Here is a 21538-nt window from a genome sequence, read left to right as displayed (position 1 = left end):
AACATCGGCAGCACGCCTCCTTTGGTGCGAGACCCGGAGCGACAGCTTGGCTGTCGCAGTCCGGGTCGCTCCCTCCGTCGTGCGCATGCGCAGTGGGGCAACATCGACCCGTTTACGAGCGTCCTTTGCTCGCAAACGGGTCTGAATGACCCCCAAAGCTCGCTACAGGACTTTTGCAGGCTTGCAGAACCAGATGGAAATACACATGCTGCAAAGCTAAGACTGCACATCCTGTCTGCTACATTTCCGATTTACCAGCTCCTTTCCCATATATCACTGCAGTAGAATGAAATTGTGTTATTATGTGTGCCAAATGCACCTATAAATGCACTTTACCATGTAATATATGTTCAGAAGAGACAACAGATATCCTGCTGAATTCAAAGACCTGTAACAAGCAATTCGCTACTTTCCTTATTTTTCTGGTTATCATTACAATAAAAAGGCTTTACATCTTCTATGAAAACTGTAATGCTGGGTACACACTGGCAGATATATTGGCCAATCAATTGATCAGCCAATATATCTTGTGTGTGTCGGTCAGATGTCTGTGAACGTATGTGCAGATATATTGAGTAATCGTGCTGTGTGTACGGGTGGTCCGGGTGGACCGCCTGTACAGTTGCAGCAGAGGCTGCGGGGAGAGGGGAGCGACACGCGCCCCCCAGCCTGTGGCACCCACGGCCAGATGACAGATGATGGTTGTTCAGTGTGTATGAACAACCATCATCTGCAGACATTTGCAGTGTAGTCAGCTTAAATCATTGAACTTATCCAAATTGAAACTAGTTAAAAGAAAAACAAATACTCACACGAGTTAAATATTCCTTTAGTATTGAATATATGTGTAAGTATTACTGTAAATGCCAGCACCCATATGCATACAAACTGTATATACAAACCATACATATCTGGGCTTTGAAACCACTAATTAATTAGTGAAAACTTTAGTGTGTTTTTTATATTTATTTTTATTTTACATTTTTTTTATATGTCAATCGGCTGATTATTAAATAAGTACCAATCTGTCTGACAGTTCTCCTGTTTTTTTCTTTCTACTGGTCAGATATATCTGATCTAATACACAAAGCTGCAATCCTGTAGCTTATTCCCCCACCTCCCGAAATTATCAGTAAGTGAACTGGATAGAACAGTAAGGGGTAAATTTACTAAGATTCGTGTTGCTCCGAGATTGCTATCTCGGGTGAAAATATCACTTTTTTGCAAATCGTGAATTTACTATCATTAAAGTCGGGTGATTTGTTCATCTTTTGGGGTTGAAATCGGGTGAGTTAATGCCGCAAAATCGCCCGTTTGTTTCAATAGAAATGAATTCACCATCAGCTCAAATCGGAAGTACTTTTCATTCATTTCTGCCTAAATCGGGAATTTACCATTATTCGTTTTGCTATATTCGACCGTTTTACAGGCAAATTGGGGAGTCAATTGAAGTTTCAAATGCACCACCTCCTAAGCTGTGAGTTGCCATCCAACATACACAAATCAGTGTGATTTGTGTATGTTTACTAATGTTTAGTGTGTTTTTAGGGTTCATTTATATGAAAAAATTGATGTGGGGTCCCCTCCCAAAAGCCTAACCAGCCCCGGACTGGTCAGCCAGTCCTGGTTCCGACAATTACGGGGAACAAAACGAGTAGGGTTCCCTCGTAAGTGAGAAACCAGCACATGGCTGCAGGGCCAGTGCTGGTTTTAAATATAGGGGGAAAAAAATGCGTAGGGGTCCCCCTATATTTAAAACCAGCACCGGACCCAAACCGACCGGGCTGTAATGCCACAGCCCAGAGAACCCTATTACCGAGTCTACAGGGCCAAAGCATTCTCATCCCAAGCCAGTCAGGCCAAGCCGGGGATCTCAGAGGAGGTGGGGACCCCCGAAACGCCAGGCTTGGTCTGAAGCCCGTGGCTCTTCCCCGCACCCCTTTACAGTGTAAAATAGAAGTAAACTATTGTATTTTACAGTGGATCTACAGGTGCCAGCATGCCTGCCCTTTGGCACTTGTGGAACTACAAGTGCCAGCAGGCAGCCGGCACCCGTACCCGCACTGTAAAATAAATAGTTAAAAAAAGACACAACACACACACCATATATAGTACAAGTGTAATACACACATACCTCAATCACACATACTTACCTGTACCAGCCGGTCGGTCCACTTGTCCAATGTAGAAATCCGTGTGGAATGGCCTGCAAAAAAGATCCTATACTCTTTGATGTTTTCGGTAGTAGAATAACAATTGCAGCTGGCAGGGGACGGGAGTGTGTGGCTACTGTAAGGCCAAAGTATTTTAAGCTGCCAATAATAAAGCAGCTACCGGTAGCGCACCCCTGTTGGTATAAGGAGACACAGGAAAGCACAGACACAAAACATGGAACAGTCACTGTAGACATCTTAAAACAGCCAACTGCTGGCAACCTGACTGCCCTTCACTATTTACCCCAACATAATCTTCTACCAATTCTATAAAGAGCTGTCATGCTGCACAGGTACTGTTGTAATTATAATGATATAGTGATTGAGTGCTGATCGTGGCAGTGCCCCCAGACATTACGCTAATAAAGTCCTATTAAAGATGTTTTTATTGCATAAATAAGAGATAATGATTTTCCCAAACAAGGGTTGCCTACAAACATCAGGAATATTGCCTGTCCTTCACATAAATACTCCAAACTTGAATGACTATCATGGACATACAGCCACAGGCATGGAAATCTGATTGCTAGCTTCCCGCACCTTGTCATGGAATCCTATCGAGCTACAGTCAAATGACAGATTTCACTATACAACAAATAAGAACAATTAATACAAACCTCTTGTACGGTGACACACTGGAGTTTTTTGGCCACACATACATAAAAGACTCGGCAGACAGACCTCTCTGCTTTTGATATTTTACCAATGTTCAAATGCATTTCACAGAAGGCAGATTAATATACTGGTTGAGTCTCCCATATCCAAATATTCCGAAATACAGAATTGTTTTTAGCATGACTGAAATAGTCACACCTTTGCTTTTTGATGGTTCAATGTACACAAACTTTGTTTAAGGCACAAAATTATTAAAAATAAAGTATAAAATTACCTTTAGGCTGTGTGTATAAGGTGTATATGAAACAAATTAATTTCATGTATGTACGCAAACTTTGTTTGAGCCTCAAAATGATTGAATAATTGTATAAAATTATCTGCAGGCTGTGGGCCTGATTCAGCTTGGATCGCAGCTGCTTATACGCACGCAATCGGGCGATTGTTGCGTTCTGTGCATGCATACGCATCGCAGTGCGCGTCCGTGAACCAGTCATTGCGATTGGGACTGCGATCGCAGTGACCACTCAGACCCATTGGACAGTGATTGACAGGAAGTGCCGTTTGTGGGTGGTGACGGGGGGATGGTCGGCAGAACGCAGGCATGCCAGTGCGTCTGAATGCCATTGCATTGGCGTGCATAAATTATCCACTGATACCATACACGGCCTGAGGCCTCATAGCGTGCGCTGAAGTAAGCAAATCCTGAGTGAGGTCTGACCTGCCTTAACTGTGCGTATGGGTGCGGTGGCACTCGATTGTACAGATGTTTTTGCAGTCTTGCTAACCATTACGGATGTGCATGTAAGGTAAAATCTGTGTCCTTATGTAGTGATGCGGCGGCATTGCGATCGCTATAGATTAGTATACTATCGCACTGTGGGCCTGATTCAGGGGCGCTCGCAAAAAGCGAGCGCTCGCTCTGAATCAGGGCGGGCGCAGGTTTTTTTAGTTGCGGCCTCTTGGCCGCTCGCATAGCTGTGGGTTACCACCCACAGCTATTGCGAGCGGCCATGATGATCGCGATGGTCAAGACAATCGGGCTTGCGACGAGACCCTTGTGGTAGGGTCTCGTGGCCGCAAGCCCCAGAGAGCTTCTGGCTCTAATAGAGCCGGAAGCTCTCTCACTGACATCACTGGTGATGTCAGTGGGGCCGCCCACAAACGGCAGGCGTTCGCATGGGAACGCCTCCGTTCGTGAAGCCACTCTCCCGCTACGCCTACAAAACGGGGCGAGCTGTCGATCAACATCGACAGCCGCCCCTTTTGTAGTGAGTCCTGGAGCGAGCGCTTTTTGTGCTCGCTCCAGGGCTTGCGCACGCGCAGTGCACACGCCGCGCGTGCGCACTGGGCCACCATCGACCCGCTTGCGAGCGGGTCTGAAACAGGCCCTGAATTGCAATCCGTTGTGAATCAGGCTGTGTGTATAAGGTGTATATAAAACATAAATGTATTCTGTGTTTAGATTTGGGTCCCATTCCCAAGATATGTCATTATGGTATGTAAATATTCCAAAATATGGAATATTTCGATATCCAAAATACCCCTTGTCCCAAGCATTTTGGATATGGAGGACTCAACCTGTGTGATGTAATAGTGATTTGCATAAAGATTCAGGCATGGTCAGAATAACTACAGCAATGATCTAATTTGCTGCCACTTGTGACCTTTTGACTGTGTAAAATCTAAGCTTGTTTTATTATGTTTATGTGCAAAGTTGATTCCTTTGTTCAATCATTTACCGCTGATTCTTTAAACTTGTCATGTTAAAGACAGGAGTGCTAGAGTTAGCGAATATGTCTTTACTCAAAATAAACTGCATACACTGAAACAACACAGAACATGGTAGAGTTCTGGTAGCTACAGGAGGTGACATTGTCGGAGTGTGAGTCCCAAAGACATTGGCTGGTCATTAGAATGTCCTCCTGGTTCTTACTCCCGATTGCCATATTGCAGATGAGTTTGTATCGGGGCGGAGTGACTCTGCGAACCATTCTCTTGATGTCTTCGCACAAGTTCTTGGTGAGGTCAGCAGATGTACTTGGGTCGTACATGACATTCCTTAGCTTGGCTGTCAGAAATTCTTGGATGAGTTCTTTGGCTTGGGAATACGGAAACCTCTGTGCGGGGTTTGCAGAACCAGCTGGCACCTAAGTAAGACAGCATGAGTAAAACAATATGGTGACCTCTATTCCCTTGTACATATTCATATTTCGGTATTTTCGTCTAACCATATACATTTATAGTGACCAGGCATGGCTCCTCACATTAGATGGAATTAGATATGGCTCTGCACATTAAACGAAACCAATATGGATCTGCACATTAGTTTTGGTACTAGATATGATTGCCTATCTTGGCACCATGTACATATTTGCATATTAAACTTGATGCTATGTATGGCTTTTCACATTACTTTTCGCACCATATTTGACACTGCATATTAGTCTTTGCACCAGGCAAGACTCTGCCCATTAAATCTGGCACCAGATATGGTTCTGTACATTAGTCTCATCACCAGGTATGGCTCTCTATGGAGCCTGTTCTGCTATCTGTTTAGTAACCTAGAACTGAACCAGGAAGCTGAACTTCAGTTCAGTAAACATATATGGTACCATACTACATACTGTACATACCGTACACTAGATATGCCTGATTACAACTATACCATGTCACATAGAGTTAGCTTTGACAAGGTAAACAAGCTTTCCTTAATTACATATTGTAAGTTTGGCTTATAATTACACCTTGCTTTGCCACTATGCTTTCTACATAAGTAGGGTTAGAGTGATGGTTTCATCAGAGTTTGGATAGGCTAAACTAGGCTTACAAAAGTCAGATGTTAGGTGACCATAAGAGCAGCTACGTTAGTGGCTGTGCTGCCTGTCTCCTGCATATGCCTGGCATTGGGAAGGAGGACACAGTTGGATGATATAGTGGATGGTTATGTTAGTGTTACAGTGGCACTGAGGAGGAAGAAGATATAGGGCCTTATGTAATAGCCTACAAGATGCGATTTTAGCAGGTCTACCCGTATTTTTAAAGTGGCATTAATTTAAAAAGCAATACTAGGTTGGTATCGCCTTTTAAATTATTGCCACATTAAAATTACGGACAGATGCGCCCGTGCCTGAATCTCCCAGACTATTACATTTTGCCCGTAGGGTGCGTCTTTAAGCCCCACACGGTCCTACTCATCTGGGCAGAGCAAGGTAATGATGTCAAAAAAAGTACCTTTAATACAAATGAATTAATTCAATCTAGGGTACTGTCACTGTGGGGCGAGAGAGGGTGAGAAACAGGAGCATAACATCATTACTGCAGTTTGGAAATATGGGCCTCATTCAGAGTTGAACGCTAATCTGATGTTCACACAGTTAAGCAATTATCGGTAGTCTGCACATGCGTCCCAGCCGCATTGCGCATGCAACATGAATGAATTGAGATTGCGCTTGCTGGGAGGATTCACTCGCAATTGATTGACAGGAAGAGACCGTTTTGTGGGTGGTTACAGGAAGTTTCGGCCAAAAGACGGGTGTGCCTGGGCCATTTCCTGGGCGTGTACTAGCCAGCGTATGTGACCGCGCACGCAGAGAACAAAGCTCCAGCATCTCAATCACCACGTCCATTCTGAGCGACCATAAACTGTCACTGGAGGAGTCGATGTTTTGTGGATCTGCGTCCAATGCCGCATTTGTGTGCGCAGTTGCGGGCAGCTGCGAGGGCTCCGGTGGGTGTCTCAGTACAAATTCTGCCCGCTGATTAATTAGCATATTTTAGCAATTGCTAAGCAGCAAAATTTGCAAAAGCGTTTGCATTAGCGTATAACTCTGAATGAGACCCTATGTGATGTTTGGAGGGTCTCCTAAAGATAACTTTGATGTTACCTAGTGATCATGTATTCCAGCTTTGTGCCAATATTACACTGCACTTTCACTTCCAAAGAAACCACTTTCCTCAAATACAAACGGAACAAGCCTTTTAAGTACCACAGCCATACTGTGTTTAAGAAAAAGATTTCTACTGTTGACATAATTGTCCTGTGTACTTTGGATGTCCAGAACAAACACACTTTACCAGTGTGGCCACTGAATGCATTATTTGTATACCTGACAAACACGGAGCACTCCCTCTGTATAAATGGCCTGTTGCTGACTGTTATTTGTCATTATGATGCTATGTATGAATAAAGAATGAAACATTCAATGGCAGTCACGAAATAGAGGTTAGACCAGGGGTGTCTTTAGAGAGGAGGGGGCCCGTGTGCATCCCCTGTCATGGGCCCCCTCCTCTCACTCCGGCAGCTGACTGATGCGGCTGGCCGGCCACCGCAGAATCAATAGACTTTGGGCATTAGTGTGCCCGGAGTCTATTGCGCATGCGCAGATCGCCGGGGAAATGGCATGGCTGCCATTTTCTCGGTGATTTCCTCACAGCGCATGAACAAAACCGGAAAAATGGCCACCGCAGCCATTTTCCAGCATTTTAGCAGCGCTGGGAGACCCGACGCTGGACCTTGGAGAGGTAAGTTTTACATCATATTGGTGCAGGGTGTACGGTGCGGGCCCCCCCTGGACCCGGGGGCCCGTGTGCACCACACACCCTGCACTCATTATAGATACGCCCCTGGGTTAGACTACTAACTATGGCCCTCATTCAGAGCCGTATGCTCTGAGCAGAGCGCACGCTCTGAATGAGGGCCGGCCTCCATGAAAATGGAGCGTCCTCCTGGACGCTCGTATAGCTGTGGGTCACCACCCACAGGCTATACGAGCGTGCATTTTGATGGCCGCGATGGTCGTGACCATCGCGACCATCGAAATTGCGAGCCGGAGCCTGCGGTTGAGGTTTTCAACCGCAAGCTCCGGAGTGATTTTGGCTCTATCAGAGCCAAAATCACTCCCACTGACATCACTAGTGATGTCAGTGGGCCGGCTTCTGACGGGAGGCGTTCCCGTGGGAACGCCCCCGTCAGGGAGGCACGCCCCCGGCACACCTACCAAAGGGGGCGTGCTGTCAATCAACATCGACAGCACGCCCCCTTTGATCAGACACAACGAGCGAAGGACTTTCCTTCGCTCGTCGCGTCTGGCGCATGCGCACGACGGAGCTCCCTCCGTCGTGCGCATGCTCAGTCCATAACATCGACCCACTTGCGAGCGGACAGCCGCTCGCGAGTGGGTCTGAATCAGGCCCTATGTTTGCAACAATGGATGTGATCCACAAGCTGTAAATTACTACAGGAAATGTTATACAGATATTAGAAGTTACCACGTACAGTAGATCTGTGATGCATCTGCAAACTGTACTATACCTATACTCTTCCCCCAAGCCAGCAGTATACATACATCAAACGCTTCTGCCTCACTATTTCTTGAAGTGCCCAAAACCCATTGAAGATGAAGACCTTGCAGTGAGGAAAATAATCCAATATCATATATCTGAGAGTGGCAAAAGTATATGTACCTTTAGGCTTAGCAGATATTTTGAAAATACCTGACTAATTTCACCTTCAATCTATGGGGTGACAATCAGATGTGAGTGGACAACCTGTCTTTTCAAAAGAACAATGATCTATCAAAGTCTGATGATCACAACACATGTTTTTCAGGCCACGAACTAAGGAGATTTCTGAGGACCTCAGAAGAAGAGTTGTTGATGCTCATCAGGCTGGGAAAGGTTACAAAACCATCTCTGAAGAGTTTGGATTCCACCAATCAACAGTCAGACAGATAGTGTACAAATGGAGGGACCATTATTACCCTCCCCAGGGGTGGTCGACCAACAAAGATCACGTCAAGAGCAAAGCGTCTGAAAGGGACCCAAGGTAACCTCTAAGCAACTGAAGGCCTTTCTCACATTAGTTTTATAGATATATATATTTATTTTATTCATCAGAGCAATAATATAGTATACATACAACAAAAAATAATGGTAAATAATAAATAGATCAAAGGCCCAGTAAGGGCAGGAATATACAAATAGTATACTATAAATACCTAAAAGTATTTCCTTCACAAAACAGAACCAAGATATGGCATATTTTAGTCAAAGTAGTCTAGACATGGCAGGCACACCCCCCAAAGAATTATCCAACAAAATTAAGCAAGGGAAAAAAGATCCAAAAATAAACGAGTTTATTCATATCCTGTAACAGACAAAGAAATAGGCGGATCGTCCAGTAAAATTCTGGTTTCATACCAAGATATATTTCTGAAACTTAAATAGATTTGGCGTCGTAAATCCAACATAAAGGAGTCTATAAAACCTTCCCACAGCTGAAAAAAAGCAGCTGTCTTATGGTGGCGATGCAACGTGTAGGGCGACTGCCAATCCGTCAGCAGACGGATCGCGCTGTCCCCGCTGACAATCGCGTGGTCCCCGCTGACCGCACGATATGCCGGCTCCCCCCTCCACCATCTGAATGGGATCGTACATCACATTCCAGATCATATGAACCTGCAGGAAGATCTGGGGATACGATTTACGATCCCGCGGGAGCGCGCAGCACAATATCAGGTACGATATCCTGCCCATACACAGCACGATGTAGTACCTATATCGTGCCAATCCGATGTATCGTGGCATGTATGGCCACCCTTAGTCTCCTTATGTAATGTCTCTAGCCAATCCATTTGAAAAGTTTCTCACATTAATGTTCATGAGACCACCTCAGGAGGACACTGAACAACAATGGTGTGCATGGCAGGAATGCAAGGAGAGGGCCGCTGCTCTCCAAAAAGAACATTGCTGCCCGTCTGCAGTTTGCTAAAGATCACCTGGACAAGCCAGAAGAGTATTGGAACAATGTTTTGTGGACAGATTTGCCATCATTGATGGGACAATGAATTCTGAATACCAGAATATTCTAAAGGAAAATGTCAGGACATCTGTCCATGAGCTGCATCTCAACAGTACGTGGGTCATGCAGCAAGACAACGACCCAAAGCATACAAGTCATTCGACCAAAGAATGGTTAAAGAAGAAAAAATAAAAATTTTGGAATGGCCAAGTCAAAGTCCTGACCTTAATGAAATCAAAATATTGTGGAAGGACCTGTAGCGAGCAGTTCATGGGAGGAAACCCACCAACATAATACCTCTTTTCCACCAAAAACCCAGGTCCGACCTGGGTTTTTGGACATGGTTCCAACCCTGGTCAGACCCAGGTCAGACCCATTAATACCCCTTTTACACCAGAGCAAAAACCTGGGTTTTTGCTGGGTCTACCCGGGTCGCAGCTCAGTGTAAAAGGGTCCCTGAAAATAACCCAGGTCAAGTGACCCAGCAATCCAACCCAGGTAGCTACCAGGGTTGGACCCAGGATGGACCCGGGTAATGGTGCAGTGTAAACGGTGCAACCCGGGTTATCTGACTTGGGTCATGCCTAAAATTAGCTGATTGGTGGTTGTGGGGCATTCACCTCCCACTTTTTATGACCTCACAGGTTTAGCAGGGCAGACCTGAGTTCAGTGTGAACAGGGCTGACCTGGGAGTAACCCAGATCAAAGGTGCAGTGTAAATGGGTCTGACCAGGGTTGGAACCATGTCCAAAAACCCAGGTCGGACCTGGGTTTTTGGTGGAAAAGAGGTATTACACTGCACCTTTGATCTGGGTTACTCCCAGGTCAGCCCTGTTCACACTGAACTCAGGTCTGCCCTGCTAAACCTGTGAGGTCATAAAAAGTGGGAGGTGAATGCTCCACAACCACCAATCCGCTCATTTTAGGCATGATCCAGGTCAGATAACCCGGGTTGCACCGTTTACACTGCACCATTACCTGGGTCCATCCTGGGTCCAACCCTGGTAGCTACCTGGGTTGGATTGCAGGGTCACTTGACCCAGGTTATTTTTCAGGGACCCTTTTACACTGAGCTGCAATCCGGGTAGACCCAGCAAAAACCCAGGTTTTTGCTCTGGTGTAAAAGGGGTATAACAGAGTTGAAGCTGTTTTGTATGGAGGAATGGGGTAAAATTCCTCCAAGCCGATGTTCAGAACCGATCAATTACCGGAAACGTTTAGAAGCAGTTATTGCTGCACAAGGAGGTCATACTAGATACGAAAAGCAAAGCTTCACATACTTTTGACACTCATTGATCAATTAAAAAATTAGCACGTCTAATTTTTTTTTCTCTCATTTGTTTGATTTCGTTCTCTTTATCTACTTTTAGGACATGTGTGAAAATCTGTGGTAGTTTTAGGCAAAATTTTAGCAGAAATATAGACAATTCAGTGTTAGAGGCTCGCTCTGCGCTGCCTGTTACTGTACAGCAGATTTAATGAATAGAAAATATATTTAACAATATTATTATTTTTTTTTTATTAATTATTACATTAACAATACTGTGTAAGGTTACAAAAAAATCAACTCCTGTTTCATATTACGCCTTCAGATAATGCTGATAATTACAGAACCCATGAGATGAAAAAAATCAGAGGTAAGACGTATGAAAATGGTCACAATTTAATTAATTTCTATAGTTCCAGGACTGTTCTGCATTATTACAGTGCAGTCAAATAACGCAACCAAAAATGCGAAAATAATCTAATTGCAGAATACATGAAAATGGTATTGTATTGCAAAAAAACATGCTGATACATATGCCCCTATCTGTTGTCTTCATACGACATTGCAGATGCTTGCCTAAGGTTTCATGAAAACTAGGGCAGCTTTTCATGCATGAGTACCTATGCATTTGTAACCAGTGCACCCGGTCTCCGCAGTTGGACATTTCTTACCTGTTCATTGATGATCGTTATCGGCTTGCGATTTGGCGTGCGTGCTCTGGCCTTTCTCCTCAAAACTGCTCGATTCTGAAAGCAATAAGAAGCAATATCAATACTGTAGTGCTGAACAACAATGGATCTAATCCTGGAGAATGCTAATCAGTAATCTTACATTTTCCACTGGCAACAGTTGCTGCCTAAGTGCCTGTTACTGGTTTTCATGTATTTTTAGAAGTATTATTATTACCACTTGTGATTGTGTTGCTGAAGATGTGAGCAATAGCATGTGTGCCTTATTACTGGACAACTACCTAAAGTGAGCAGAGGTTCCCAAACTCGGTCCCCAAGGCACCCTAACGGTCCAGGTTTTAAGGGTATCCATTCTTGGGCACAGATTACTTAATTAGTACCTCAGGGGCCTATTCATCATTGATAAATGGCCTGGTAACCATGTGAAAACACTAATTTTTGCATATTTTAGTTACTGGACCATTCATAATCGGGTCTGGTAGGACCACCTGATATTCAGCAAACTGAAAGTTTTCAGAGTTTGCTCACGAGGACAAGCATCATCTTCAGACGCAATCTAATAGTAAAATGAATTTTTAGCACTCCAAGCTTTAAAAGATGATACAGGACTAATTATCAAACCCGCAGATAAGGGTGGAGCAGTGGTCCTAATGGACAAGAAGCATTATGTAGCAGAGATTATTATCAATTGGAAAATGGTAATACATATAAGAAGCTTAAAAATGACCAGACTTGTAGAATTACTAAAGAGCTTTTGTTATTTACCAGTAAGGCACTTGAGAATGATGTATTGAGTAATACTCCTCAGTCCCAACCATATACACTCTGCCCAAAATACACAAGAACCCCCTACACCCTCCTGGAAGACTCATTATTTTGGGTACAAACAGCATCACTTCGAACCTCTCTGCTGTAATTGATACGTACTTACAGCCGTTGGTAAAGAAGACTAAAGCTTACCTTAGAGACATGAGTGATGTGCTGAATAAATTAAAAGATATGGAGTGGGAAGAGCATTATTTTATGATCAGTGCAGATGTCTCCATTCTATATACCATAATAGAGATGGAAAAAGGTCTGAAAGCTGTGTCCTACTTCCTAGCAGCATCAGATTGATCATTACTGGTAAAATCATTTATTTTAGAAAGTATTCAATTTATTTTAATTAATAATTATTTTTATTTTAATGGATCATTTACTTACAACAGGTTGGGACAGCCATGGGCACCAGGTTTGCCCCCAGTTATGCCAATTTATTTATGGCATTTTCGGAAGAACAGTCTATTTGGCATGACCATCAACTGAGGGCAGATCTGGTGTCCTGGCGACGTTTTATTGATGATGTTTTATTAATTTGGCAAGGGACAGAGGAAGAATTGGTTTTATCCTGTCAATCATTAAATCAGAACAATTTTAATATTAAGTTAAGTTTTTCCATAAGTAAGGAGGAAATTGTAGTTTTAGACCTGAATATTTATGTGAAAAATGGAATACTGCACACTAAAACTCATAGAAAAAAGACAGATTCTAATAGCTACGTAATGAGAGATAGCCAACATCACGAGAACTGGCTGCCCAGCCATTCTGATATGTTTAAAACACAATCGGAGCAGGCAGGCAGGTACTCTGTCTACCTCTTGATGCCACTAAACAACATGTTGTGTTCAGTCTCATGCAGCCACCCATGATAGGCAGAGTCGGCTCTTGGAGTGTTCGAACCAGTGTGGTTTCAGCGGTACAGGCACCGCCAAGGGTGGTCAAATCGGGAGGTTGGGGGCCCCCACCGCTGCAGCTGTGCGGCGGTGCCGGACCCCGAAGTAGCTGAATGGATGCTGCGTGCATGCGCACGCCATCCAATCAGTGCCGGGAGAGGGCTGGTGGAAGCCCAGCTAGTGACGGAGTGCTGGGCTTAGCCCCAGCCTGATGTTATTTGGAGGCGTGGTAATTAGGTCACACCCTGATTTTCTGCATTTATAGGATGCTATTAACAGCCGGCACAGGTTGCTCCTACCCCTGGAGCCGGCCCTGCTGATAGGGGGATGATGGGACCCCTTTATCCGGCACTGGCTCTGCAGAGTGGCAAAATAGAGACCAGTGACCATGCCACAGCTGAGTTACCTTTTTAACATTTGTATTCAGCTATATTTAGGCCATTGGAAGACCAACGCTTCTGCCCCATTTGTTTGTCGGTGAACATGTCATCTTTTAAAGGGGAAGGGGGGAACATTGGAAAGTCGCCATCAAATAAAGAAAAATACTGCCATCACCACAAAGCCATTAATGGTTGTTCCATCGACTATTGATGGCCATCCCTAGCAGAGAGCCATGGCAAACTACTAAATTACAATGAAGACAAACATTATAATTGAGACAGGACTTTTTTTTTTAAATATTTGTTGTGTATTGACAACTGCATTGTGCCTTTGCTCTTGTTTTATATCATACCTGCCAACATTTCCACTTAAAAACAATAGTTTTTTTTTTATCCTCCCAGACGTTACCCATTTTAGGCAAGCCCATTTAAATAGAGATGAGCGTCCAGTTTTGTCTCGGATCATCCCTCCAAGTTCGGATCTCAGAACAAGACAAAACGTCATCTTTGTCCGTGAGAGATGACGTTTTGCCTCGTTCCTAGATCCAAACTTGGAGGACATTCCCAGCCACAACCAAAACAATCATCTCTAATTTTAAGCAAAAATAAGTCCCTTTCCCAGCAATTTAATCTCCTACTGGTTAGCCAAGTTCAAAGCTGTCCCACAGAAACTGGCAATGTGGTGGGTTGGGGGAGGCTTGGCTCTACGTAACAAGGTAAGTGAGTTTCAGGTGTCCCTGCTTAGAGCCTTTGTGGGCTTCTTAAAAATTCTGCTATTGGGAACATGAGTTCATAATTATACCTTTGACCACAAACACACACACACACACACACACACATATATATATATATATATAATTATATACACACACACAACTATTTTATTGTTTATGAAACATATATTGTGTATCTTCTGATAGTTCCAGGTGTGATCTGCCCACTCAATCTCCATATATATATAAATAAATAAACAGTAGGTGGATAGATAAACTTAGTGGTGTGTGGGTTTTTTACCTTCAGTTGCAGTGTGATGCGCTGAGCAGCCAGTAGACCTTTCATGCTGATGGACGGTAAAGGCTTCTTTATTTCTGTAGTTTTAGAAGATCCTTCACTTGGTGGAGGATTCACATTCAAGGTTCCTCTGGGGGCCGGAGGAGCTGCCGGCTTAACGGACATTATGCTGATTAATTACTTTAATAAAACTGGTAGACATTTAAGACAAGTGCAAAAATAACCATAGTGAAAAAGATGCCTTCTCCAATGGCAATCAAACACATTTCTAGCAGGGTTTAGAAAAGGAATCTAATCAATTCTAACTTTATATGTTACCACCTTTAATAAATGTCCAGCAGAGCTAAAAGAGGATACATCCATGTCTGTTAGATTTCTCACCCAGAAGAGTGGTTATTATTTAGAAATTATGTTTTAATTGGCAGAATATATATATATATATATATATATATATACACACACATGTACACACTCGGCCTTATTTAGCAACGAGTTTTATCTTTCACAACGAGTGATGAAACTTATTGCATACGATGAATGGTGCTCCAGCCAATCAGCTCCCAACTGTCATTTTTCAAACAGATGACAGTTGGGAGCTGATTGGCTGGAGCACCATTATCATACACAACAAGTTTCATCACTCGTTGTGATTGATAAAACTCGTTGATAAATGAGGCCCTCTATTAGGTACACACTCCTTACATCTGCTTGTTAATGCAAATATCTAATCAGCCAATCATGTGGAAGCAACTGAAAGCATGCAAAACATGCAGACATGGTCAAGAGGTTCAGTTATTGCTCAGATGAGAAAACAGAATGAACAAGTGTTACCTAAGTGACTTTGACAGTGGATTGATTGTTGGTGGCAGATGGGGTAGTTTGAGTATCTCAAACACTGCTGATCTCATGTTTTTTTATTACATGTAACACTCTAGAGCAGTGATTCCCAACCTTGGTCTTCAAGGCACACTAACAGTCCTGGTTTTAGTGATATCCATGATTGTGCACAGATGGTTAAATCAAAATAACTGAGGCACTAATTAAGTTACTTGTGCTCAAGTATGGCTATCCCTAAAACCTGGACTGTTAGTGTGCCTTGAGGACCGTGGTTGGGAACCCCTGCTCTAGAGTTTAGAGAGAATTGCGTGAAATATACGCTGCTGTTGTTCGGATAGAGCAGTTTCACATCGACCATTATGGATTCATAAGGCTGCCTCATCCCTGGCAGCTGGCTGAAATGCAGGGAGGAGACACTTTAGGTACAGTTTGGGGCTTCCTAAGGGGGTGTGCCTGTGCGCACATCTGTGCATGGTCTTATGGGCACAGTTATACATCTCTAATGGCTACTTCCAGTAGGATAATGCTCCATACACACAAAGCACACATCATCTCAAGCAGGTTCCACAAACATGACAATGAGCCCAATGATCTACAGCAGGGGTTCCCAACCATGGTCCTCAAGGCACACTAACAGTCCCAGGTTTTAAGGATAACCATGCTTAAGCACAGGTGACTTAATTAGTACCTCAGTTATTTTGATTTAACCATCTGTGCTCAACCATGGATATCACTAAAACCAGGACTGTTAGTGTGCTTTGAGGACCGAGGTTGGGAAACACTGATCTAAACAGTCACCAGCTCTCAATCCAGTAGAGCAGTGGTTCTCAAACTCGGTCCTCAGGACACCACACAGATCATGTTTTGCAGGTCAACCAGCAGATGCACAGGTGTAATCATTAATCAATGACACATTTTAAAAGGTCCACAGGTGGAGCTAATTATTACACATGATTCAGTGTGGAGACATGGAAAACATGCACTGTTTGGGGTCCTGAGGACCGAGTTTGAGAACCTGTGCAGTAGAGCACAGGTTCTCAAACTCTGTCCTCAGGACCCCAAACAGTGCATGTTTTCCAGGTCTCCACACTGAATCAAGTGTAATAATTAGCGCCATATGTGGACCTTTTAAAATGTGTCAGTGAATAATAACTACACCTGTGCACCTGCTGGGTAACCTGGAAAACATGAACTGTGTGGGGTCCCAAGGGCCGAGTTTGAGAACTGCTGCAATAGAGGATGTGGTGGAAAAGGAATCATGAATGTGTAGCTGGCAATTCTGCAGCATCTGGGTTATGCAGTTGCCTCAAAATGAAACAAAGGAGGGCCTGTTTCATTACGGATCACAACTGCAATAGCGTACAAGATTGGCTGATGGTGCGTATGCACCGCAGTGTGCGTGTGCTTTAATATTGCGATCGCACTGCAATCACCTACGCAGATAGGAATCCATTGCAGAGTGAGTGACAGGCTGTGAGCGTTTGGGGGTGGTGATGGGGGCGTGGTTGGAGAAACGCAGGCGTGTCTGTCTATTTGAACGTCGTTGCATGGGCGTGCATAAATTAGCCACTGTGTGGCATACGCAGCTTATGTAGTCACTGCGTGAGACAAGGTTAGAAATTTCTGAGTAAGGTCAGACCTGTTGTAATTGTGCGTGAGGGGCCGATGTTATTCGATGTTCCCGATGTATACGCAGGACTGCAAGGTATTACGGATGTGAGATAGCGGCAGTGGGCATCTATGCTGGCTGCGCGATGGTATTGCAATAGCATTCATTAGCATATTTTCGCAGTGGGTCTGTGTGTGTAATCGCAGCTGTGATAACAATAACGATCCGTAATGAATCAGTCCCAGAATCTGTAAAGACATATTTCCAGCACCATGCCAATTCCATGCCATGAATGATTCAGACTGTTCAGGGGGCAATGGGTGGTACTACCTGGTACTAGAACAGTGTACCTAACCTAACTGGTCAAACACATGCACACACATAATATGTTTCTCTGTTGAATAACAATTCCAGATATTTTTACTGAATGCTAAAAACAAAGTTAAGCTGCATACACACGGGACGATTTTCCTGAACGATATGAACGATAACGATATAGTTCAATGATAAATCGTTCATTTTTATGCAGTGAACGATCGACCAACGATGCGTGTTCCCGCATGAACGATAACGATATCTTTCATCGTCCATACATGCAGGCCAACTTGGATGATATCATCAACTTTGCCTGTTCAGAGATGTGGCAGGATGACTTCACTGAAAGATGTCTTTGAAAGATCTTTGAACGATATCTTCCAAGTCGTGGGTGGTACAGATCGTACCGTGTGTATGCAGCTTTATGGTGCGTACACACAGTCCCGACTTTTATGAGCGATTTGAACAATATCGTTCATATCGTTATCGTTCATATCATTCACTTTTTTGCAGTCACCAACCTGACAACGACCAACGATGCGCGTTCTCGCATGAACTATAACGCTATCTATGGTCATTCATGCATACAGGCCAACTTGGACGATTTTGTAAAGATTTGCCATCGTTTGCCCTGCACTACAGAAAGTTGGAGGGAAATCTATCACCGATATCTATGGTTGTTTAAGTTGTTCCGTGTGTATGCAGCATAAGAATACATCTATAATTGTAGGTGTGGTGACTGGATAATACTGTGTTCCTAGTACGTGACATAAAATAGACAGACACAGAAAAGTGATCAGATGCCAAAACCAATTAAGTAATTAAGACCAAACAGCTCAATTGCTTGGAAACCATAAGTGAGTAAAAGCAGCAGTGTCAGTCAGGCTGGATTACAGTGTTACTACACATCACTAAAAGGCTATCCTGTTTTACTTGACTTTGCAGCAGCATGTTCCAGAGTGAGAGCTGTAATCTGGGCCTGATTCAGAGCCGGACGCTCTGAATCAGGGCGTGTTTTTTTTTTTGCGAGGCGGCCTCGTGGACGCTCGCATAGCTGTGGGTCACCACCCACAGCTTATGCAAGCGTCCATGATGATCGTCGCGATGGTCAAGACCATCGGGCTTGCGACGGGACCCTTGCTGTAGGGTCTCGTCTGCCGCAAGCCCTGGAGTAATTTTGGCTCTATCAGAGCCAAAATCACTCCTACTGACATCACTAGTGATGTCAGTGGGGTCGGACCCAGAACGCCTCCGTCTGGGCAGCCACGCCCCCGGCACGCCCACCAAAGGGGGCGTGCTGTCAATCACCATCGACAGCACGCCCCCTTTGGTGCGAGACCCATAACGACGGCTACCCCGTCATTATTCGGGTCTCGCGCATGCGCACGACGGAGGCGCCTCCGTCGTGCGCATGCGCATTTGGGAAACATCGACCCACTTGCGAGTGCTCAGCGCTCGCGAGCGGGTCTGAATGAGACCCTCTGTCAGCAGCACTGCAGGAAGCTTAGGCCCTGATTCAGAGCCGGACGCTCTGACAGAGCGCTCGCTCTGAATCAGGGCCGTCCCTGCTCCTTTTTGGAGCGGCCTCCTGGCCGCTCGCATAACTGTGGGTGACCACCCACAGCTATAGCGAGCAGCCAAAATGATGGTCAAGACCATTGCGACCATCGGGCTTGCGACAAGTCCCTGCGGTAGGGTCTCGCTGCCGCAAGCCCAGGAGTGCTTTTGGCTCTATCAGAGCCAAAAGCACTCCTGGGCTTGCGGCAGCGAGACCCTACCGCATGGTAGGGACCCTGTCGATGGTGATTGACAGCACGCCCCATTTGGTGGGCGTGCAGGGGGCGTGGCTGCCCAGACGGTAGGCGTTCCCATGGGAACGCCTCCGTCTGGGCAGCCACGCCCCCGGCGCGCCCACCAAATGGGGCGTGCTGTCAATCACCATCGACAGCACGCCCCCTTTGGTGCGAGACCCTTAACGACGGCTTGGCCGTCGTTATTCGGGTCTCGCGCATGCGCACGACAGAGTCGCCTCCGTCGTGCGCATGTGCACTTGGGCGCCATCGACACGCTTGCGAGTGCTCAGCGCTTGCGATTGGGTCAGAATCAGGCCCTCAGGCCCTGATTCAGAGCCGGACGCTCTGACAGAGCGCTCGCTCTGAATCAGGGCCGGGCTATTTTTTTTTTAGAACGGCCTCCTGGCCGCTCGCATAGCTGTGGATGACTACTCACAGCTATAGCGAGCGGCCAGGAAGATGGTCGCGATGGTCAAGACCATCGCGACCATCGTGTTTGCGATGAGACCCTTGTGGTAGGGTCTCCTTGACACAAGCCCCAGAGAGATTTCGGCTCTAACAGCCGAAATCTCTCCCACTGACATCACTCATGATGTCAAGTGGGGACGCCCCCAAACGGAGGCATTCACATGGGAACGCCTCCGTTTGGGCAGCCACTTCCCCGGCCCGCCCACCAAAGGGGGCGTGCTGTCACTCAACATCGACAGCACGCCCCCTTTGGGACGAGACCCGGGGCGACGGATTGCCCGTCGCTATCCGGGTCTCGCGCATGCGCACGACGGAGCCGGCTCCGTCGTGCGCATGGAGCCTGGGCCACCATCGACCCGGTTGCGAGTGCTCAGCGCTTGCGACCGGGTCTGAATCAGGCCCTCAGTCTGGTCATGTTTAGGAGCATTTTTATAAATGGTCGTTGTCACCCTTTCACCACCTTTAAATAGAGCCTAGCACTGTGCAGCATTATGATACATCACTGGGATACATCAGAAGGCGGTGTGCTTGTGAAAACAGCATCTAATTGGATGATTGCCTGCCCAATCAGGTGTTATCATCACTTAGGGTGGGTACACACCTGAACGATATCGGCCCGATTTGGGCTATTTAGCCATATCGGAATGACAAATTGGGCATATCGTGCAGTGTGTATGCCCGATTTGCGCATTCCCGCAGTCGCATGCGATATCATGTGATTGGCTGTGCTGCACAGTCAATCACACGATAACGCATGTGAGGCTGTACATATTAATGAAGGACGGAACAGTGGGCCTAATTCAGACCCGCTCGCGAGCGCTGAGCACTCGCAAGCAGGTCGATGTTGGCCCAGTGCGCATGCGCACGACGGACCCGGCTCCGTCGTGCGCATGCGTGAGACCCGGATAGCGACGGGCAAGCCGTCGCTATGGGTCTCGCTACAAAGGGGGCGTGCTGTCGGTGGTGAGTGGCAGCACGCCCCCTTTGGTGAGGGTGCCGGAGGCGTGGCTGGCCAGACGGAGGCGTTCCCATGGGAATGCCTACCGTCTGGGGCCGGCCCACTGACATCACAAGTAATGTCAGTGGGAGTGCTTTCGGCTCTGATAGAGCCAAAATCACTCCAGGGCTTGCGGCAACGAGACCCTATCACAAGGGTCTTGTCGCAAGCCCGATGGTCGCGATGGTCTTGACCATCGCGACCATCTTCCTGGCCGCTCGCTATAGCTGTGGATGGTCAAAAATTCAGAAGGACGGCCCTGATTCAGAGCGAGCGCTCTGTCAGAGCGTCCGGCTCTGAGGACCTTATTCAGAGTCGGTCGCGAGCGATGTTGGTCCACAGGGCATGCGCACGGTGGAGACGGCTCCGTCGTGCGTATGTGCGAGCCCACGCTAACGACGGATCACCCGTCGTTAGCGGGCTTGAAGCAGACGGAGCGAGCTGTCGATGTTGATTGACAGCTCGCTCCGTTTGCTGGGCGGGTAGGGGGCGTGCCCGGCCAAACGGAGGCGTTCCTTTCGGAACGCTTGCCATTTTGTGGGCGTCCCCACTGACATCATCAGTGATGTCAGTGGGGAGCTTCCTGCTCAAACAGAGCAGGAAGCTCCCTGGGGCCTAAGGTTGACGAGACCCTAACCTAGGATCTCGTCGGTAGCCCCGATGGTCGCGATGGTCTTGACCATCGCGACCATCTCCCTTAGTGGTTGTTAGAGCTGTGGGTGTTAACCCACAGCCTAACGACCGACATGGAGGCGGCCATTCAGGATGCAAGCAGCCGCCCTGTTTCTGAGCGACTGCTTGCATCCTACGACCGCCTCTGAATGAGGCCCTGA

General features: G+C 46.0%; 1 protein-coding gene across 1 annotated transcript in view; it reads right to left on the bottom strand.

Annotated features, from left to right (window-relative positions):
* Positions 1–2613: 2613 nt before the first annotated feature.
* Positions 2614–21538, bottom strand: part of LOC148516964 (dynein light chain Tctex-type 4-like) — a 29273-nt gene continuing 10348 nt past the window's right edge. The window contains exons 3-5 of the mRNA XM_088479360.1: positions 14690–14839; positions 11566–11640; positions 2614–4975 (exon numbers count right to left, since the gene is read on the bottom strand). Coding sequence (XP_088335486.1) covers positions 4628–4975; positions 11566–11640; positions 14690–14839 — 573 coding nt within the window. The 3' untranslated portion in view covers positions 2614–4627. The remainder of the gene's footprint in view (positions 4976–11565; positions 11641–14689; positions 14840–21538) is intronic.

This window comes from Taudactylus pleione, unplaced genomic scaffold (genome assembly GCF_031769625.1).
Source record: "Taudactylus pleione unplaced genomic scaffold, aTauple2 ptg000230l, whole genome shotgun sequence".
Taxonomy (NCBI): Eukaryota; Metazoa; Chordata; class Amphibia; order Anura; family Myobatrachidae; genus Taudactylus; species Taudactylus pleione.
This window is presented reverse-complemented; position numbering and strand designations above follow the sequence as displayed.